A 22,070-nucleotide genomic window follows, 5' to 3' on the forward strand; every position below is an offset into this window, starting at 1 on the left:
TGTGGTACGTGTATCTTGTCCAGACGCACAAAAAAGCCTCTTGGAGCGATGCCCTAAAATCAACAGGAAGTCGGCCATTTTGAATTTTACGTCAAATTTTGGATGATTTACACACTTCGTACTTTAACGAACTCCTCCTAGGGATTTAGTCCGACCGACTTCAAATTTGTGCTGTGCCTTCTAAAGGCATTGAAGATGAAAAGTTGTGCTATTTGCGAGTTTTCGTCAATGGGTGTGTCCGTGGCGTGGCGTCAGAGATCAAGTCTTCGCCATGACACAGGAAGTTGTTGTAACTTCAGTGTACATGCTCACATCTGAACCAAACTTTACGTGCTTGATAACTCTCCCACCCCGTTATGGAGGACCGATCCTGACACAGTCCAGAAATAAATACAGAAATAAATAAATGCTCAATAAATAAATAAGCATCCAATTAAATACACAAAAAATAAAGTAAATAAATAAATGTAGGTAGTAATTAAATTATACAAGGAGACATAAATGTTATATTTTAATTAGTGCCTTTACTTATTCACCTTTGTTATAATTACCTTATTTTTTATTCAACTTTATTTATTAATTTTTTTAATGTATTTATTTATGTGTGTGTTTTAATATTTTTGTCTGTTTTATTCTTCCTTTGTATTTATTTACCTTATTTATTTTCACCCATGGTATTTATTTCTGCTGTCTTTTTTAAATTTTTGTATGCATTTCTGCCTCATTATGCAAATGAGGAGGGGCTGTGTCTCAAGGGGTCATCTTCTCTGCTATTGGTGGACCAGTCAGACAGGAGAGCTCCTACTCTGCCTGCAGACATCAACGATCTTGCCCCTCACACAGTCAGATGGCTTCCTTCAGTGCGCTGAGGTGTTTAACAACTCTGAAGACAATACTACCAGCAATGTCTTCCTTCTCTTTTCACGTAGACGCTCCGACAGACAGTGCTTTCAGTTTGCTGCATGCATGGACACAGAACTGCGGTATAGGGAGAAGCACACGGTCAGCTGGCTGCAGCTAAATCTGGAGTGCACTCGTATTCAATTCTGTATGGTAAATTCAGTTTTAACGGAGCAGAGCGAGCTGACAGGCAGAGTTAGAGACTTTTTCTGTCCGTTTCTCTCTTTACAAAGACGCATGTTGCAGTCAGAGTCTTCTCTGAGATGCGAGCACGACATACAACACAATTTATCAAATTACACAACGGATATACAGTATGAAAATAAGATTGATTGGATTATACTCACAGGAAGTATAAAACCTCTTACATGGGTCTATTAAAAGTAAAGTAACACAAAAATGTCAGGGAAATTACTTTACTTAGATTTAAGTACTGCAGTTGTACATTTGAAATACCTTCCTACCTTTCTGATAGGAAGCCTTCTTGAGGTGGTATAAAACATTTCTTCTTATATTCTGATTTGAGTTGTGGACAACTATGACCACATGAATTAAAAAAACATTTCACTGCCCAAGTCAGCTATAACACAAGTCTTGTTCATCAGACTACATGCTGTACAGTATTTGTGGACAGATTTTGTCCCAGGATTTATTATGCATTTCTTCTTCTTCGTTGCATGATTTAGAATAATAAGGTGAGAAATGGGTCTATTCTGAGTTCATCCTGCACTGCAGCAGCTAATAAAGTCCATTTAATCCCAAAAACGCTTTTCTTTTAGGCAGGCTGGAGCAGAAAACAACTCACCTTTCTCAAGTTGTACAGTAATGTCACATGTGTATGAAGGTGGATCAAACAAGCTAATCTTAAATGTCAAAGTAGAGAGGAGCCTAGTAGGCCTATTTATTTTCATTCATTACACAATATGAATAAGCTATGCAGACAGTTGTAAAGAAAGAACATCTTTTTCTTCTGTTCTCTACTTGTTATAGTTACACAGTATTAGGGGTGTGGGCTGTATTAAAAGTATCCACTGTTCTCCCATGCTCTAACACACAGTAACGATGAAATGTGTGCTGTTCTCACATTCTTCCTCTCTATGTACACATAAACAACAAGGCAGGGAAATATAAAAGGAATTTATTTTATTGTTTGGGTACATTATTGTTCAGTGTACATGCTCACATCTGAAACAAACTTTACGTGCTTGATAACTCTCCCACCCCGCAGACATCTACACCCAATACCGATTTATATTCATAGCGGCAAGTGCTATGTAGCTCCACATAGGGGACACAGGAAGTGACATATAACACCTTCATGCGGCGTCATAACCGCGTAGCAAATTCACAGCCGCACCGGCAGAGCTCCAGAATGTGCAACTCGGCCGGCTCACGCGCGGACGCGCTTACAAGTGCGAGGGCCCGCCCAACGCTGCTTGCAGCTTTAATTAGGGCCCGAGCACGACCGTGTGAGGTCCCTATTGAATTTGCTCGGATTATTATTAGGGCCCGAGCACGACCGTGCGAGGTCCCTATTGAATTTGCTCGGATTATTAGGGCCCGAGCACGACCGTGCGAGGTCCCTATTGAATTGCTCGGATTATTTTTTTTTTTTTTTTTTTTTTTTTTTTTTTTTTTTTTTCTGCAAAGTAGGCCCAAATGACATGGCCTAAACATACTCGAAAACTCACCAAAATTTGCAAACATGTCAGAACCGGTGAAAAATTTCGTATTCTACAAGTTTCGCACATGGGCGTGGCAAAATGACTCGCTAGCGCCACCTAGAAAATTGGAAATGATTAGCCCCTCGTTCACGTTCAACCTACATGTACGAAATTTTCTGGGGACATGTATCGTATCAAGACGCACAAAAAAGCCTCAAGAACCCATAGCCTAAAGTCAACAGGAAGTCGGCCATTTTGAATTTTATGGCCATTTTTGGATGATTTACACACTTCGTACTTTAACGAACTCCTCCTAGGGATTTAGTCGGATCGACGTCAAATTTCTGCTGTGCCTTCTAAAGGCATTGACGATGAAAAGTTGTGCTATTTGCGCGTTTTCGTCAATGGGCGTGTCCGTGGCGTCGATGATTCGCAATGAAACAGGAAGTTGTTGTAACTTCAGTGTACATGCTCACATCTGGACCAAACTGTACATGTAGGATGAGAGTCCCGCCCTGAACACATGTACATGCCGACATTCACCCACAGTCATAGCGCCACCTGCTGGCAACAGAAAGTGACCTTTAACGAAGCAGCCCCCGCCGCACGTTTCACCTACGTGCACGAATTTTCTGTGGTACGTGTATCTTGTCCAGACGCACAAAAAAGTCTCTTGGAGCCATAGCCTAAACCCAACAGGAAGTCGGCCATTTTGAATTTTACGTCAAATTTTGGATGATTTACACACTTCGTACTTTAACGAACTCCTCCTAGGGATTTAGTCCGACCGACCTCAAATTTGTGCTGTGCCTTCTAAAGGCATTGAAGATGAAAAGTTGTGCTATTTGCAAGTTTTCGTCAATGGGCGTGTCCGTGGCGTGGCGTCAAAGATCAGCTCTTCGCCATGACACGGAAGTTGTCGTAACTTCAGTGTACATGCTCACATCTGGACCAAACTGTACATGTAGGATGAGAGTCCCGCCCTGAACACATGTACATGCTGACATTCACCCACAGTCATAGCGCCACCTGCTGGCAACAGGAAGTGACTTTTAACGAAGCAGCCCCCGCCGCACGTTTCACCTACGTGCACGAATTTTCTGTGGTACGTGTATCTTGTCCAGACGCACAAAAAAGCCTCTTGGAGCCATAGCCTAAACCCAACAGGAAGTCGGCCATTTTGAATTTTACGTCAAATTTTGGATGATTTACACACTTCGTACTTTAACGAACTCCTCCTAGGGATTTAGTCCGACCGACCTCAAATTTTGCTGTGCCTTCTAAAGGCATTGAAGATGAAAAGTTGTGCTATTTGCAAGTTTTCGTCAATGGGCGTGTCCGTGGCGTGGCGTCAAAGATCACTCTTCGCCATGACACGGAAGTTGTCGTAACTTCAGTGTACATGCTCACATCTGGACCAAACTGTACATGTAGGATGAGAGTCCCGCCCTGAACACATGTACATGCTGACATTCACCCACAGTCATAGCGCCACCTGCTGGCAACAGGAAGTGACTTTTAACGAAGCAGCCCCCGCCGCACGTTTCACCTACGTGCACGAATTTTCTGTGGTACGTGTATCTTGTCCAGACGCACAAAAAAGTCTCTTGGAGCCATAGCCTAAACCCAACAGGAAGTCGGCCATTTTGAATTTTACGTCAAATTTTGGATGATTTACACACTTCGTACTTTAACGAACTCCTCCTAGGGATTTAGTCCGACCGACCTCAAATTTGCTGTGCCTTCTAAAGGCATTGAAGATGAAAAGTTGTGCTATTTGCAAGTTTTCGTCAATGGGCGTGTCCGTGGCGTGGCGTCAAAGATCAACTCTTCGCCATGACACGGAAGTTGTCGTAACTTCAGTGTACATGCTCACATCTGGACCAAACTGTACATGTAGGATGAGAGTCCCGCCCTGAACACATGTACATGCTGACATTCACCAGTCATAGCGCCACCTGCTGGCAACAGGAAGTGACTTTTAACGAAGCAGCCCCCGCCGCACGTTTCACCTACGTGCACGAATTTTCTGTGGTACGTGTATCTTGTCCAGACGCACAAAAAAGCCTCTTGGAGCGATGCCCTAAAATCAACAGGAAGTCGGCCATTTTGAATTTTACGTCAAATTTTGGATGATTTACACACTTCGTACTTTAACGAACTCCTCCTAGGGATTTAGTCCGACCGACTTCAAATTTGTGCTGTGCCTTCTAAAGGCATTGAAGATGAAAAGTTGTGCTATTTGCGAGTTTTCGTCAATGGGTGTGTCCGTGGCGTGGCGTCAGAGATCAAGTCTTCGCCATGACACAGGAAGTTGTTGTAACTTCAGTGTACATGCTCACATCTGAACCAAACTTTACGTGCTTGATAACTCTCCCACCCCGTTATGGAGGACCGATCCTGACACAGTCAGAAATAAATACAGAAATAAATAAATGCTCAATAAATAAATAAGCATCCAATTAAATACACAAAAAAATAAAGTAAATAAATAAATGTAGGTAGTAATTAAATTATACAAGGAGACATAAATGTATATATTTTAATTAGTGCCTTTACTATTCACCTTTGTTATAATTACCTTATTTGTTTATTCAACTTTATTTATTACAATTTTTTTAATGTATTTATTTATGTGTGTGTTTTAATATTTTTGTCTGTTTTATTCTTCCTTTGTATTTATTTACCTTATTTATTTTCACCCATGGTATTTATTTCTGCCTGTCTTTTTTAAATTTTTGTATGCATTTCTGCCTCATTATGCAAATGAGGAGGGGCTGTGTCTCAAGGGGTCATCTTCTCTGCTATTGGTGGACCAGTCAGACAGGAGAGCTCCTACTCTGCCTGCAGACATCAACGATCTTGCCCCTCACACAGTCAGATGGCTTCCTTCAGTGCGCTGAGGTGTTTAACAACTCTGAAGACAATACTACCAGCAATGTCTTCCTTCTCTTTTCACGTAGACGCTCCGACAGACGTGCTTTCAGTTTGCTGCATGCATGGACACAGAACTGCGGTACAGCACACAGTAACGATGAAATGTGTGCTGTTCTCACATTCTTCCTCTGTATGTACACATAAACAACAAGGCAGGGAAATATAAAAGGAATTTATTTTATTGTTTGGGTACATTATTGTTCAGTGTACATGCTCACATCTGAAACAAACTTTACGTGCTTGATAACTCTCCCACCCCGCAGACATCTACACGCCAACACCGATTTATATTCATAGCGGCAAGTGCTATGTAGCTCCACATAGGGGACACAGGAAGTGACATATAACACCTTCATGCGGCGTCATAACCGCGTAGCAAATTCACAGCCGCACCGGCAGAGCTCCAGAATATGCAACTCGGCCGGCTCACACGCGGACGCGCTTATAAGTGCGAGGGCCCGCCCAACGCTGCTTGCAGCTTTAATTATTTTATTTTTTTTTTCTTTTCTTTTTTCTGCAAAGTAGGCTCAACTGACATGGCCTAAACATTCTCGAAAACTCACCAAAATTTGCAAACATGTCAGAACTGGTGAAAAATTTCGTATTCTACAAGTTTCGCACATGGGCGTTGCAAAATGACTCGCTAGCGCCACCTAGAAAATTGGAAAAAATTAGCCCCTCGTTCACGTTCAACCTACATCTACGAAATTTTCTGGGGACATGTATCATGTCAAGACGCAAAAAAAGCCTCAAGAACCCATAGCCTAAAGTCAACAGGAAGTCGGCCATTTTGAATTTTATGGCCATTTTTGGATGATTTACACACTTCGTACTTTAACGAACTCCTCCTAGGGATTTAGTCGGATCGACGTCAAATTTCTGCTGTGCCTTCTAAAGGCATTGACGATGAAAATTTGTGCTATTTGCGCGTTTTCGTCAATGGGCGTGTCCGTGGCGTGGCGTCAAAGATCAACTCTTCGCCATGACACAGGAAGTTGTTGTAACTTCAGTGTACATGCTAACATCTGAACCAAACTTTACGTGCTTGATAACTCTCCCACCCTGCTATGGAGGACCGATCCTGACACAGTCAGAAATAAATACAGAAATAAATAAATGCTCAATAAATAAATTAGCTTCCAATTAAATACACGAAAAAATAAAGTAAATTAAAGCTGCAAGCAGCGTTGGGCGGGCCCTCGCACTTGTAGCGCGTCCGGGTGTGAGCCGGCCGAGTTGCACATTCTGGAGCTCTGCTGGTGCGGCTGTGAATTTGCTACGCAATTCCGAGGCCGCATATGTCACTTCCTGTGTCCCCTATGTGGAGCTACATAGCACTTGCCGCTATGAATATAAATCGGTATTGGCGTGTAGATGTCTGCGGGGTGGAAGAGTTATCAAGCACGTAAAGTTTGGTTCAGATGTGAGCATGTACACGTAAGTTACAACAACTTCCTGTGTCATGGCGAAGACTTGATCTCTGACGCCACGCCACGGACACACCCATTGACGAAAACTCACAAATAGCACAACTTTTCATCTTCAATGCCTTTAGAAGGCACAGCACAAATTTGAAGTCGGTCGGACTAAATCCCTAGGAGGAGTTCGTTAAAGTACGAAATGTGTAAATCATCCAAAATGTGACGTAAAATTCAAAATGGCGGACTTCCTGTTGGTTTTAGGGCATCGCTCCAAGAGACTTTTTTGTGCGTCTGGACAAGATACACGTACCTCAGAAAATTCGTGCACGTAGGTGAAACGTGCGACGGGGGCTGCTTCGTTAAAAGTCACTTCCTGTTGCCAGCAGGTGGCGCTATGACTGTGGGTGAATGTCGGCATGTACATGTGTTCAGGGCGGGACTCTCATCCTACATGTACAGTTTGGTGCAGATGTGAGCATGTACACTGAAGATACGACAACTTCCGTGTCATGGCGAAGAGTTGATCTTTGATGCCACGCCACGGACACGCCCATTGACGAAAACTTGCAAATAGCACAACTTTTCATCTTCAATGCCTTTAGAAGGCACAGCAGAAATTTGAGGTCGGTCGGACTAAATCCCTAGGAGGAGTTCGTTAAAGTACGAAGTGTGTAAATCATCCAAAATTTGACATAAATTCAAAATGGCCGACTTCCTGTTGGGTTTAGGCTATGGCTCCAAGAGACTTTTTTGTGCGTCTGGACAAGATACACGTACCACAGAAAATTCGTGCACGTAGGTGAAACGTGCGGCGGGGGCTGCTTCGTTAAAAGTCACTTCCTGTTGCCAGCAGGTGGCGCTATGACTGTGGGTGAATGTCGCATGTACATGTGTTCAGGGCGGGACTCTCATCCTACATGTACAGTTTGGTGCAGATGTGAGCATGTACACTGAAGCTACGACAACTTCCGTGTCATGGCGAAGAGTTGATCTTTGACGCCACGCCACGGACACGCCCATTGACGAAAACTTGCAAATAGCACAACTTTTCATCTTCAATGCCTTTAGAAGGCACAGCACAAATTTGAGGTCGGTCGGACTAAATCCCTAGGAGGAGTTCGTTAAAGTACGAAGTGTGTAAATCATCCAAAATTTGACGTAAAATTCAAAATGGCCGACTTCCTGTTGGGTTTAGGCTATGGCTCCAAGAGACTTTTTTGTGCGTCTGGACAAGATACACGTACCACAGAAAATTCGTGCACGTAGGTGAAACATGCGGCGGGGGCTGCTTCGTTAAAGGTCACTTTCTATTGCCAGCAGGTGGCGCTATGACTGTGGGTGAATGTCGGCATGTACATGTGTTCAGGGCGGGACTCTCATCCTACATGTACAGTTTGGTCCAGATGCGAGCATGTACACTGAAGTTACAACAACTTCCTGTTTCATTGCGAATCATCGACGCCACGGACACGCCCATTGACGAAAACTCGCAAATAGCACAACTTTTCATCGTCAATGCCTTTAGAAGGCACAGCAGAAATTTGACGTCGATCCGACTAAATCCCTAGGAGGAGTTCGTTAAAGTACGAAGTGTGTAAATCATCCAAAAATGGCCATAAAATTCAAAATGGCCGACTTCCTGTTGACTTTAGGCTATGGGTTCTTGAGGCTTTTTTGTGCGTCTTGATATGATACATGTCCCCAGAAAATTTCGTACATGTAGGTTGAACGTGAACGAGGGGCTAATCATTTCCAATTTTCTAGGTGGCGCTAGCGAGTCATTTTGCCACGCCCATGTGCAAACTTGTAGAATACGAAATTTTTCACCGGTTCTGACATGTTTGCAAATTTTGGTGAGTTTTCGAGTATGTTTAGGCCATGTCAGTTGAGCCTACTTTGCAGAAAAAAATAAATAAATATATATATATATATATATATATATATATTAAAGCTGCAAGCAGCGTTGGGCGGGCCCTCGCACTTGTAGCGCGTCCGCGCGTGAACCGGCCGAGTTGCATATTCTGGAGCTCAGCCGGTGCGGATGTGAATTTGTTACGCGGTTCCGACGCCGCATGAAGGTGCTATATGTCACTTCCTGTGTCCCCTATGTGGAGCTACATAGCACTTGCCGCTATGAATATAAATCGGTATTGGCGTGTAGATGTCTGCGGGGTGGGAGAGTTATCAAGCACGTAAAGTTTGTTTCAGATGTGACCATGTACACTGAACAATAATGTACCCAAACAATAAAATAAATTCCTTTTATTTTCCCTGCCTTGTTGTTTATGTGTACATACAGAGGAAGAATGTGAGAACAGCACACATTTCATCGTTACTGTGTTTCTGCTCCAGCCTGCCTAAAAGAAAAGCGTTTTTGGGATTAAATGGACTTTTTTAGCTGCTGCAGTGCAGGATGAACTCAGAATAGACCCATTTCTCACCTTATTATTCTAAACCATGCAACGAAGAAGAAGAAATGCATAATAAATCCTGGGACAAAATCTGTCCACAAATACTGTACAGCATGTAGTCTAATGAACAAGACTTGTGTTATAGCTGACTTGGGCAGTGAAATGTTTAATTTTTTTAATTCATGTGGTCATAGTTGTCCACAACTCAAATCAGAATATAAGAAGAAATGTTTTATACCACCTCAAGAAGGCTTCCTATCAGAAAGGTAGGAAGGTATTTCAAATGTACAACTGCAGTACTTAAATCTAAGTAAAGTAATTTCCCTGACATTACTGTGTTACGCATGTAACAGGTTTTATACTTCCTGTGAGTATAATCCAATCAATCTTATTTTCATACTGTATATCCGTTGTGTAATTTGATAAATTGTGTTGTATGTGGTGCTCGCATCGGGTACTACTGAGACTTCATTGCCCTCTTCAGAGAAGACTCTGACTGCAACATGCGTCTTTGTAAAGAGAGAAACAGACAGAAAAAGTCTCTAACTCTGCCTGTCAGCTCGCTCTGCTCCGTTAAAACTGAATTTACCATACAGAATTGAATACGAGTGCACTCCAGATTTAGCTGCAGCCAGCTGACCGTGTGCTTCTCCCTATACCGCAGTTCTGTGTCCATGCATGCAGCAAACTGAAAGCACTGTCTGTCGGAGCGTCTACGTGAAAAGAGAAGGAAGACATTGCTGGTAGTATTGTCTTCAGAGTTGTTAAACACCTCAGCGCACTGAAGGAAGCCATCTGACTGTGTGAGGGGCAAGATCGTTGATGTCTGCAGGCAGAGTAGGAGCTCTCCTGTCTGACTGGTCCACCAATAGCAGAGAAGATGACCCCTTGAGACACAGCCCCTCCTCATTTGCATAATGAGGCAGAAATGCATACAAAAATTTAAAAAAGACAGGCAGAAATAAATACCATGGGTGAAAATAAATAAGGTAAATAAATACAAAGGAAGAATAAAACAGACAAAAATATTAAAACACACATAAATAAATACATTAAAAAAATTAGTAATAAATAAAGTTGAATAAACAAATAAGGTAATTATAACAAAGGTGAATAAGTAAAGGCACTAATTAAAATATACATTTATGTCTCCTTGTATAATTTAATTACTACCTACATTTATTTATTTACTTTATTTTTTTTGTATTTAATTGGATGCTTATTTATTTATTGAGCATTTATTTATTTCTGTATTTATTTCTGACTGTGTCAGGATCGGTCCTCCATAGCGGGGTGGGAGAGTTATCAAGCACGTAAAGTTTGGTTCAGATGTGAGCATGTACACTGAAGTTACAACAACTTCCTGTGTCATGGCGAAGACTTGATCTCTGACGCCACGCCACGGACACACCCATTGACGAAAACTCGCAAATAGCACAACTTTTCATCTTCAATGCCTTTAGAAGGCACAGCACAAATTTGAAGTCGGTCGGACTAAATCCCTAGGAGGAGTTCGTTAAAGTACGAAGTGTGTAAATCATCCAAAATTTGACGTAAAATTCAAAATGGCCGACTTCCTGTTGATTTTAGGGCATCGCTCCAAGAGGCTTTTTTGTGCGTCTGGACAAGATACACGTACCACAGAAAATTCGTGCACGTAGGTGAAACGTGCGGCGGGGGCTGCTTCGTTAAAAGTCACTTCCTGTTGCCAGCAGGTGGCGCTATGACTGTGGGTGAATGTCAGCATGTACATGTTTCAGGGCGGGACTCTCATCCTACATGTACAGTTTGGTGCAGATGTGAGCATGTACACTGAAGTTACGACAACTTCCGTGTCATGGCGAAGAGTTGATCTTTGACGCCACACCACGGACACGCCCATTGACGAAAACTTGCAAATAGCACAACTTTTCATCTTCAATGCCTTTAGAAGGCACAGCAGAAATTTGAGGTCGGTCGGACTAAATCCCTAGGAGGAGTTCGTTAAAGTACGAAGTGTGTAAATCATCCAAAATTTGACGTAAAATTCAAAATGGCCGACTTCCTGTTGGGTTTAGGCTATGGCTCCAAGAGACTTTTTTGTGCGTCTGGACAAGATACACGTACCACAGAAAATTCGTGCACGTAGGTGAAACGTGCGGCGGGGGCTGCTTCGTTAAAAGTCACTTCCTGTTGCCAGCAGGTGGCGCTATGACTGTGGGTGAATATCAGCATGTACATGTGTTCAGGGCGGGACTCTCATCCTACATGTACAGTTTGGTCCAGATGTGAGCATGTACACTGAAGCTACGACAACTTCCGTGTCATGGCGAAGAGTTGATCTTTGACGCCACGCCACGGACACGCCCATTGACGAAAACTTGCAAATAGCACAACTTTTCATCTTCAATGCCTTTAGAAGGCACAGCAGAAATTTGAGGTCGGTCGGACTAAATCCCTAGGAGGAGTTTGTTAAAGTACGAAGTGTGTAAATCATCCAAAATTTGATGTAAAATTCAAAATGGCCGACTTCCTGTTGGGTTTAGGCTATGGCTCCAAGAGACTTTTTTGTGCGTCTGGACAAGATACACGTACCACAGAAAATTCGTGCACGTAGGTGAAACGTGCGGCGGGGGCTGCTTCGTTAAATGTCACTTCCTGTTGCCAGCAGGTGGCGCTATGACTGTGGGTGAATGTCGGCATGTACATGTGTTCAGGGTGGGACTCTCATCCTACATGTACAGTTTGGTCCAGATGTGAGCATGTACACTGAAGTTACGACAACTTCCGTGTCATGGCGAAGAGCTGATCTTTGACGCCACGCCACGGACACGCCCATTGACGAAAACTTGCAAATAGCACAACTTTTCATCTTCAATGCCTTTAGAAGGCACAGCAAACATTTGAGGTCGGTCGGACTAAATCCCTAGGAGGAGTTCGTTAAAGTACGAAGTGTGTAAATCATCCAAAATTTGACGTAAAATTCAAAATGGCCGACTTCCTGTTGGGTTTAGGCTATGGCTCCAAGAGACTTTTTTGTGCGTCTGGACAAGATACACGTACCACAGAAAATTCGTGCACGTAGGTGAAACGTGCGGCGGGGGCTGCTTCGTTAAAGGTCACTTTCTGTTGCCAGCAGGTGGCGCTATGACTGTGGGTGAATGTCGGCATGTACATGTGTTCAGGGCGGGACTCTCATCCTACATGTACAGTTTGGTCCAGATGTGAGCATGTACACTGAAGTTACAACAACTTCCTGTTTCATTGCGAATCATCGACGCCACGGACACGCCCATTGACGAAAACGCGCAAATAGCACAACTTTTCATCGTCAATGCCTTTAGAAGGCACAGCAGAAATTTGACGTCGATCCGACTAAATCCCTAGGAGGAGTTCGTTAAAGTACGAAGTGTGTAAATCATCCAAAAATGGCCGTAAAATTCAAAATGGCCGACTTCCTGTTGACTTTAGGCTATGGGTTCTTGAGGCTTTTTTGTGCGTCTTGATACGATACATGTCCCCAGAAAATTTCGTACATGTAGGTTGAACGTGAACGAGGGGCTAATCATTTCCAATTTTCTAGGTGGCGCTAGCGAGTCATTTTGCCACGCCCATGTGCGAAACTTGTAGAATACGAAATTTTTCACCGGTTCTGACATGTTTGCAAATTTTGGTGAGTTTTCGAGTATGTTTAGGCCATGTCATTTGGGCCTACTTTGCAGAAAAAAAATATATATATATATATATATATATATAATCCGAGCAAATTCAATAGGGACCTCGCACGGTCACCCATGGTATTTATTTCTGCCTGTCCTTTTTAAATTTCTATATGCATTTCTGCCTCATTATGCAAATGAGGAGGGGCTGTGTCTCAAGGGGTCATCTTCTCTGCTATTGGTGGACCAGTCAGACAGGAGAGCTCTAGGCCTACTCTGCCTGCAGACATCAACGATCTTGCCCCTCACACAGTCAGATGGCTTCCTTCAGTGCGCTGAGGTGTTTAACAACTCTGAAGACACTACCAGCCATGTCTTCCTTCTCTTTTCACGTAGACGCTCCGACAGACAGTGCTTTCAGTTTGCTGCATGCATGGACACAGAACTGCGGTACAGCACACAGTAACGATGAAATGTGTGCTGTTCTCACATTCTTCCTCTGTATGTACACATAAACAACAAGGCAGGGAAATATAAAAGGAATTTTTTTTATTGTTTGGGTACATTATTGTTCAGTGTACATACTCACATCTGAAACAAACTTTACGTGCTTGATAACTCTCCCACCCCGCAGACATCTACACGTCAATACCGATTTATATTCATAGCGGCAAGTGCTATGTAGCTCCACATAGGGGACACAGGAAGTGACATATAGCACCTTCATGCGGCGTCGGAACCGCGTAGGAAATTCACAGCCGCACCGGCAGAGCTCCAGAATGTGCAACTCGGCCGGCTCACGCGCGGACGCGCTTACAAGTGCGAGGGCCCGCCCAATGCTGCTTGCAGCTTTAATTATCTCTGGATTTATGAATTGGGGCTATTAAACCTTTGTTCCAGATATCTGGAAAAGTTCCAGTTGCTAGAATAGTATTCAATAGTTTTAGTATAGCCATTCTGATTTTATTTCGTTGAGGATTCCATCAATACCACGAGCCTTTTTTCCTTTCAGGGACTGGATGACTTCTGTTAATTCTTGTTCTGTTACCGGGTAATCTAGAGGGTTTAGGTTGTTTTTTAATCACCACCTCCAGAGTTTTCCATTTTGTGAATATCTTGTACTGATCATCATTTTTTGTAATATTACTATATAATTCACTAAAGTGATTAATCCAAGTATTCTTCCATCTTGGATAGCCAGTTCATCCTGCTGAGTTTTGTTTAGGTTGTTCCATTTCTCCCAGAACTGGTTGGACTCTAGGGATTCCTCAATTTCACAGAGCTGGTTCTTGCTGTGTTGTTCTTTCTTTGTTTTTAGGGTGTACTTGTATTGTTTCAGAGTGGCCTCATATTGACAGTGTATGTTGTGGTTATCTGGGTCCCTATGCTTTTCATTTGATAATTTCCTTAAAGTTTTCCTCAGGTTTTTGCATTCAATGTCAAACCATTTCTTATTGGTCCTTTGTTGAGGTTTTGGTTTGGAGGCTTTTAAATTAGACAATGAAGCCAAATGATGAAAAATTTAATGGATTTTGTCCACAGCAGCATTTGCACCAGAATATTCTGGGGAAATGTTTCAGTTAGAAATAAATGAGTTAAATCATGTATGTTTTGATTTTCCAGTGCCTTTTGGGACGTCCCCATGCTGTCTGGGGTCCATCTGTATGAGTATGTGCTGTTAAGCAGTTCACAGGCACTAGGGGCCCCAGAGTTAGAATGAGCCCTTTTTAGATAGATAGTTATTTTGCTGTGGTCTGAGAAACATTGGATCGTATCTGTAATGAAATAATCTACTGTACTACTGCCAAGAGCTGAGCTGTAAGTGTAGCAACCCAGAGAGTCCTCTCGTAGCCTGCCGTTGACTATAAAGGACCCAGAGTATGACATAGTTGTAAAAGCTGCATACCGCTTGTATTAGTAAGCTTGTCAAAGCTCTTTCTAGCAGGACATTCAGGGAGGGGGAAGCAGGTGCTTCCAGGTAAGTGTTTGTCTCCCTGGATGGTAATAGTGTCAGCTCTTTCCCCTGTTCGAGCGTTCAAGTTCCCACAGAGTAATACATTTCCCATGGTTTTATAATTGGTTAATTTCCTCCTCAAGAATAGAGAAAATATCTGGGTTGTAGTCCTTCACCCCAACCGGTCGAGGCAGATGGCTGCCCACCCTCAGCCATGGTTCTGCTCAAGGTTTCTGCCTCTTAAAAGGAAGTTTTTCCTCGCCTAGTGCTTGCTCTTGGTGGGAATTGTTGGGCTTCTGTAAATAGCATCATAGAGTATGGTCTAGACCTGCTCTTTTATGAAAAGCGCTGTGAGATAACTGTTGTTGTGATTTGGCGCTATATAAATAAAATTGAATTGAATAGTAGGGGGATTCTGATGGAAGTATATAGATGGCACACATGCAGACATGTTGCTCAGTACGAATCATCTTTTTGTTAATTTTCAACCATATATAAGCTTCTTCTTTTTTAATAACTGTTTACACCATATAATCATGCCTCCTGAATCCTTGGGTTATTGTGGGATTTTTTGTTGATGGTAGGATGATCTCCGTGTAGCCGTGAGGACAACCACTGGAGACATCTTCTCTGCACCATGTCTCCTTTAAAATTATGATGTCAGAGTCTTTTAACTCTCTATTAAAACCTGAGTTTCTGCTCTTTAAGCTGATGCTCTCAGACCTTGAATGTGCCAACATGTTGTTGTAAAGGATTTCATCTCCAAGTGTAATATGTTCAAAAATTAGACAAACAGCTTAAGAAACTAATTATAATAGTAATAATAATAAACTAGATATTAAAAAACTAGTAATAGTAACAAATGAAAAGAAAAAAAGTGGGGATTTGGTGACCTGGCCGTCCTCTCTGAAAGCCAGGGGTGGATGCATGGTGGAGGTCTGGATGGTCTTGAAGGTCTAGGAGGTCCTGGAGGTCTGCAAAGGGTCTGCGTTGTGTGGTTACCCCTTGAAGTGGTAGTAGGGCTTCTTCAAAGGGCAACATCTTTAAAGGTCCTAGCAAGGGTGGGGACTACATTTCTGTGTAGGTGTATGTTATCATACAGGCAGTCCAGGTGGAGGGTCGGGTGGTGGGCCAAGAACACGTTGGGTTTGAGGGCACAGTCCCTGGAGAGTCTGATATTCACTCTGTGAATAGTGTGGGGGTGGAAGTCTCTCCTGTGCAGCAGCGTGGATATGACTATCTTGCTGGTAGGAAAGTTGGTGGAGGCTTGCTCAATGACTCTCCTCAGAGAGTCTGCCAGTCTGTCCTGCTGGGACCTGAAGTCGCTGGTGCCTGTATGAATGATGATGTGGCTAGATGAGCCTAGTTCAGCAACAGCTCCAGGGCTCTCCTGGTGTTGGGGCACAAGATGTTCTCCGTTCTGTGCCTTGGGAATAAGGTCTTTTCATCCAGGAACTTTCCATTAGAGTCCATGAGGAGGATAATGTCAGCCTTTCTGCCTGTGTGTGTTTGTTCAGATTCAGCTGTCGGGTCTGGATGTGGAGCTATGGTGGTGGTTTCAGGTCTGGAGCTCCTGGCTGGAGGTTGGCTATAGGCCTTGGATGGGTGCAGGGTTTTGACTGTCGTCTTGGCTTGGGATGTTTGTATGGAGACAGCTGGTTGGTACAGGGGAGGGATTAGAGTCTGCACCAGGCTGGGTGAGAGGATCCAACTGTCTTCTCTGCGAGCTAGTTCTTGTTGAAAATCTCTGTGAGTTGACACTGTCCTGTTCTTTCTTGGCCTGGAAGTCACTGACAGTAGGAGTAGTAGGCTGCTGCAGTTGGTCCAGCTGCTCTCTGATCTGTACCAGTTCTATTTCCATCTGGGAGAAGTGTTCTCTCATGATGTCCAGGGCCTCAAGCTGATGATACACGGGGCAACTTTTTGAGCAATGTTGCTGGGCAGTCTTGCTAGTGGCAAGCCCGACGATGTTTTGAACGGATAGCGGCAGGGCAGGGCAGGTGGCAGAGTGGTGGGGAAAGGAGATTACGGTAGTAATCTTTACTCATTACCACTGACGACAATGTTGCCCTGCACGATTGCTCAAAAAGTTGCCAGTATCATCAGCTTCAGAGTAATGTAGCTTCTGTATTCTCTGTTTAAAACAGCACTACTGCTGTTATTGATGCCGTTGCTAGGTAACCACAGTCCAGTATTAGCTTGTTAGCTATTAGCTTGAGTGTTTCAGTTGGAATTGTTTTATAGTAATAAATGCAAAAACTTACTGATTTCAGTGTCCCGTTTGCTGTTACTTGCTTGAGTTCCTCTATCCTCTTCGTTTGTTTTTGTTCTCTCCTTGTGTTTCTCTTCAGTTTGATGCTCCTTCAAATTATATCTCTTTTCCTTCTTTCTCTTTCTTTCTCCTTCTTTTTCCTCTATTTCTCTCCTCTGGTGTATTGTGGTCACTTCTTTTGCATTTTCCTCATAAAAAGTCGGTGTTTATCCAATTTTTGGACCGAAAACAAGCGTTTTGTTTAGCAGCAAGCCTTAAACATGACTTCTGATTAACAACAGAATTCGGAACTCGCATGTCTATATGTATATAAGAGAAAGAAATCTTAACTAACAAATGAAAATGCTTTGAGAAATGTTTATTTGCACAGTAAGAAAACAATATAGTACAGCAATATAGTTTTCCCTCATATAAAAAAGACATTTCCACTGTAAATTGGAGCAGAAAATGTCTCCAGAATGCAGGAAATTACCAGTTTAATGTTCAAAATCTTCTGGGGGAAGACCTCAGACCTCCCACACATATTTCTGCTTCAAATATTTAATCTATATAGTGCTAAAAATCATGTTCTAAACAAAATATAGGTTAACCACTGCCATTAAATACAAAACTAAACCATTGTATTGGCTGCAACAGTAAGCTGTGGTATGGGGTGGAGGAAAAAAACACAGGCTCCAGTCAGGCTTGGGCTGAGAATTCTGATAAGCTGTCGGACACGGGGTAAGGCCTTAGGGTCACGGGCCAGGGCCGGGCTAGGGCTTAGATTTGAGGCCCATGCAGAGCTCTACTAATGAGAGTGCTGAAAAGAAACCTGGGGCTGTTCTTATTTTCCTCTATTAATGAGAAGTAATATGCTGCTCTGGCAATACTATAAATTTTAAAACTATCTTGCCAGACTAAACAACATTCGTCCAGATAGGTGTAACGCCATTACCTTTCAAGTTTCCTTGATGTTTGGTTTGATTTACGCGTTTGGGAGTTATACCATGGAGCCAACCTTCCCTATTTTATTATCTTCTTTTTTAGAGGGGCAACAAAATCGAGTGTCATTCGCAGTGAGCCTGCATATGAAGTTAGCATAAGAGTCCTCTGTTATGTTGAGACACGAGTACTGAGTACTTGTATGAGTACTGAATTAAATACTGATAGAATCCCTTAAATTTAGCTAAAGCACTCTCAGATAGACATCTAGTGTAGGAGTTACTGCCTGATGGAGAGTAGTCCAGCAATAACTGTACACAATTGAGTTTACTGTTGAGGTTTGAAGTAATTCTAAAGCTTCTGGCAGGTACCATGCAACTCCTACTATATGTGTGCAGGGAATGGGGCATAAAACTATTTTAATCTCTGTGCATGTGCTGTGTTGCAGGGCCATCATGGAACACAAGGAGCTGTTGAAGGTACCGTGGGACTGGCAAATAGGTGAGCATGCACACATGCGCACTTGCACACACACAACTTGAATTTACAACCACAAGTAAGTTTCCCACAAAATATAAATGTGTGTTTGCAGGTCTTTTCTACATTGGTTTTAGTGCCTTCATGTTCGGCCTGTACAGCTTCATGCCGGTGGTGATAAAGAGAACAAGTGCCACCTCAGTCAATCTCTCTCTGCTCACAGCTGACCTGTACAGCCTCTTCTGTGGCCTCTTCCTCTTTCACTATAAGGTAAAAACAATATATTTTTCTATTTTTTTCTCTGGACAGCACATATTAATCAACGTTATTGTAAGTGTGCCAGCGTTAGCCTACTGGCAAATTTTCAACTGCAATCCTTCGGCAAGATGTTAAAAGGTTTCAAAACAAACTGCCAAGAAGCATTGTTTTCCTGAATCACTGACAAAACTGTCAGCGGTCGAGTTGCATTGTGGGTAATGAAGGTGCCAGGTTTTGACAAGGAAGAACAATGTGTAGATGCGTGACAAATGAAAGAAGAAAGCAGTACGAAGGGTCTCAGTCTGCAGCCAGGCCATCACGAGCCTCCAGAATAGCTCCAGTACCCCAACCAGATATATATAGTGGTCATATTATGTGCATATGTTCACTCGCCCATAATGCCTATTACATTAGAAGTCGCGGTGGATGTTTTATAAGCATGGACCAGGTAAAGCAACAGTGAACACACAGAGTTCAGATGTTGGTTTCGGTTGTTTGAAAAGCTACTTTATTAACAAGCTGGCATGCGGCTCACCTGCTGCCCTGATAACAGATCACGGGTGGAAAATATGGCAAAAAGATGAGTTCTGTGTCTTTTAGGCAAGTTTATAAAACATACCGCGATGCAGGCTCAATGTTGTGATGTCTGTCAGCCATCACTATGGACGATGGCATCGTCTATTGGACCAACCTACTGCTCAGTTCTGCACCGAGCTTCTGTGTCTGATGTTTCTCAAGTTTTTTCCGGTTCTTAGTTTAGCAGTGTTCCTCAGCTGGTAGAAATAGGAGCTAACCTGGCATTTTACATGCTGGTCAAGACTCAGAGCCTGGCGCATATTTAACAGAAGAGGATAAAGAAGATTTTCCATAACCGTCAGGACAATACCATCTGGTGCAGAAATAAGAACTTTTTTTGTCTGTATTTAGGTGTAGACAATTCTATGCCATCCAATATTTTATAGAGTTGAGACAGTTGTCTAAACTAGTCCCATAGACCTTGTCAGAATATATATCTGGTATGGCCTCATAGGTTGAATTTGTTTTTTTAAAGCACATAAGATGACACGAAGGGATCTGACTTTTGAAACCATTTGTAGCTTCTCTGCGGATACATTTAAAATGTACATTTGAACATCAGCTGCAATACATGCTAAAATCTGATCATTAACACATAGACTGAAGAGGAGTGGACTTAGAATAGGTCCCCAGGAGACACTGACATCGTTACTGAGCCTGGAGACGGTGTCTCCATGCCATTGATCATTACACACTGACTATTATTTACAACATAGGATCTTTCCTTTACCAGGCATGTGATTGGCAAAGGGCAAAAAAGCAGGAAAATATACTGAGACCCCCCCACACCCCGATCAAACTGGTGGTGGCTCTATTACAACATATGGATGGTAAAGCAGGACCCATGACAATAACTTATTTGGTGGATGTGTTGCAGTGGGAATCAAAGACAAGTGTCTAATACACTGCCCCATCGCAACCTCTCTATAATAATTATTATTTTGTATAAATTTTTACTAAACTTCAACAGCTAAATGTGCAACATGAAACATGAAATAATGGAGTCTATAACTAAATAATATAACTACTAACTTTCAAATTAGTTCAGTTGAAGTTAATAGATTATTTTTAACGAATAAGAGACAGCAGCAAAGGTTGTCGCCTGTTTAAGACCTGGTGGCCTAACTGTTAAAGAAACAGTTATATTCTTCAGGAAACTCAGATCAAACTGCCAGATCAGTCTCTGTCTATTGATGAACTGTAGGAAAAAGTTTGACATATCAACTCTGGCGGCGGGCGGGCATGTGAGTGAGACGAGAACGACCGCGACAGTTTCACGGGATCGCAGCAGTTACACAGAAGCCGTTGCCATGGTTACCTCACGGAGCGCATCTGTTGATGAGGAGCGCGGAACGACCCCGCGGATCCAAGCCATCTGAAAAGGCTTTATAAACCCTGTCACAACCATTCACAAGAAAGTAATTTATAACATGCCAAAACCTTTAACATAAGGACGACTTAAAAAGCAACCATTCATACAGCAAAGTGTATATAGGCTATATGATTGATCAATCGACAAAGTCAAAGTAAACATCAGATATTAGCCTATAAAAAGCAATAATCAAAACATACCAAATTTATCCGATCCTTATTGTCAACTCAGTGTTGGGCAAGTTAAATAATATTACCTACTAGTTACTTAGCATAGACTCCTTAAAAAAGTATTAACTTAGCTACTTAGGCTATTACTGGGTGATATAACGCCACTCTCTCCCGACGAGTCCAAGCATCACTGGCAGTAGCGGCCAGAGTTTCTTTCTGAGGTTGGGGGGGGGGGGGGGGGGGGTAAAGAAAGATAAGTGAGAGAGAGCAAGACATAGAGAGAGAGATAATAGTTGTTGCAGAGGGTGGAAAGAGGAAAGAGGAAAGTCTTAAGCCTTCTCTTAAATGTGGAGATGGTGTCTGCCTCCTGAACCCAAACTGGAACCTGGTTCCACAGGAGAGGAGCTTGATAGCTGAACGCTCTGGCTCCTAGTCTACTTTTGGAGACTCTAGGAACCACAAGTAACCCTGCATTCTGGGAGCGCAGTGCTCTGGTGGGGTAGTAAGGTACTATGAGCTCTTAAAGATTAAATGGTGCCTTACCATTAAGAGCTTTGTAGGTGAGAAGAAGGATTTTAAATTCTATTCTGGATTTTACAGGAAACCAATGCAAAGAAGCTAAAACAGGAGAAATATGATCTCTTTTCCTGGTTCCCACGTGCTGCAGCATTCTGGATCAGCTGAAGAGTCTTAATGGACTTTTTCGAGCAGCCTGATAATAAGGAATTGCAGTAATCCAGCCTAGAAGTAACAAATGCATGGACTAGTTTTTTCTGCATCATTTTTAGACAGGATGTTCCTGATTTTTGCACGTTTTTACGTAGGTGAAAAAAGGCGGTCCTTGAAATTTGCTTAATGTGAGACTTAAACAATATGTCCTGATAACTCCGAGATTCCTCACAGTGGTGTTGGAGGCCTGGTTGATGCCATTCAGAGTATCTATATCTTTAGATAATGCGTCACGGAGGTGGTTGGGCCCCAGTACAGTGACTTCAGTTTTATCTGAGTTTAACATTAGAAAATTACAGGTCATCCAGGTTTTAACATCCTGAAGGCACATTTGGAGTTTAGCTAACTGATTAGTTTCATCTCGCTCGAT

At 42.6% G+C, this 22,070-nt stretch overlaps 1 protein-coding gene across 1 annotated transcript in view; it reads left to right on the top strand.

Annotated features, from left to right (window-relative positions):
* slc35f1 (solute carrier family 35 member F1) overlaps window positions 1-22,070 on the top strand; it is a 50,261-nt gene that overhangs the window by 22,395 nt on the left and 5,796 nt on the right. Inside the window, exons 6-7 of the mRNA XM_038726739.1 lie at window positions 18,567-18,619; window positions 18,711-18,865. Of these exons, the coding sequence (XP_038582667.1) occupies window positions 18,567-18,619; window positions 18,711-18,865 (208 nt within the window). The remainder of the gene's footprint in view (window positions 1-18,566; window positions 18,620-18,710; window positions 18,866-22,070) is intronic.

Source organism: Micropterus salmoides, unplaced genomic scaffold, assembly GCF_014851395.1.
Source record: "Micropterus salmoides isolate LMB-PRFRI ecotype aquatic unplaced genomic scaffold, ASM1485139v1 Ms_hic_scaffold_18, whole genome shotgun sequence".
Lineage (NCBI taxonomy): Eukaryota > Metazoa > Chordata > Actinopteri > Centrarchiformes > Centrarchidae > Micropterus > Micropterus salmoides.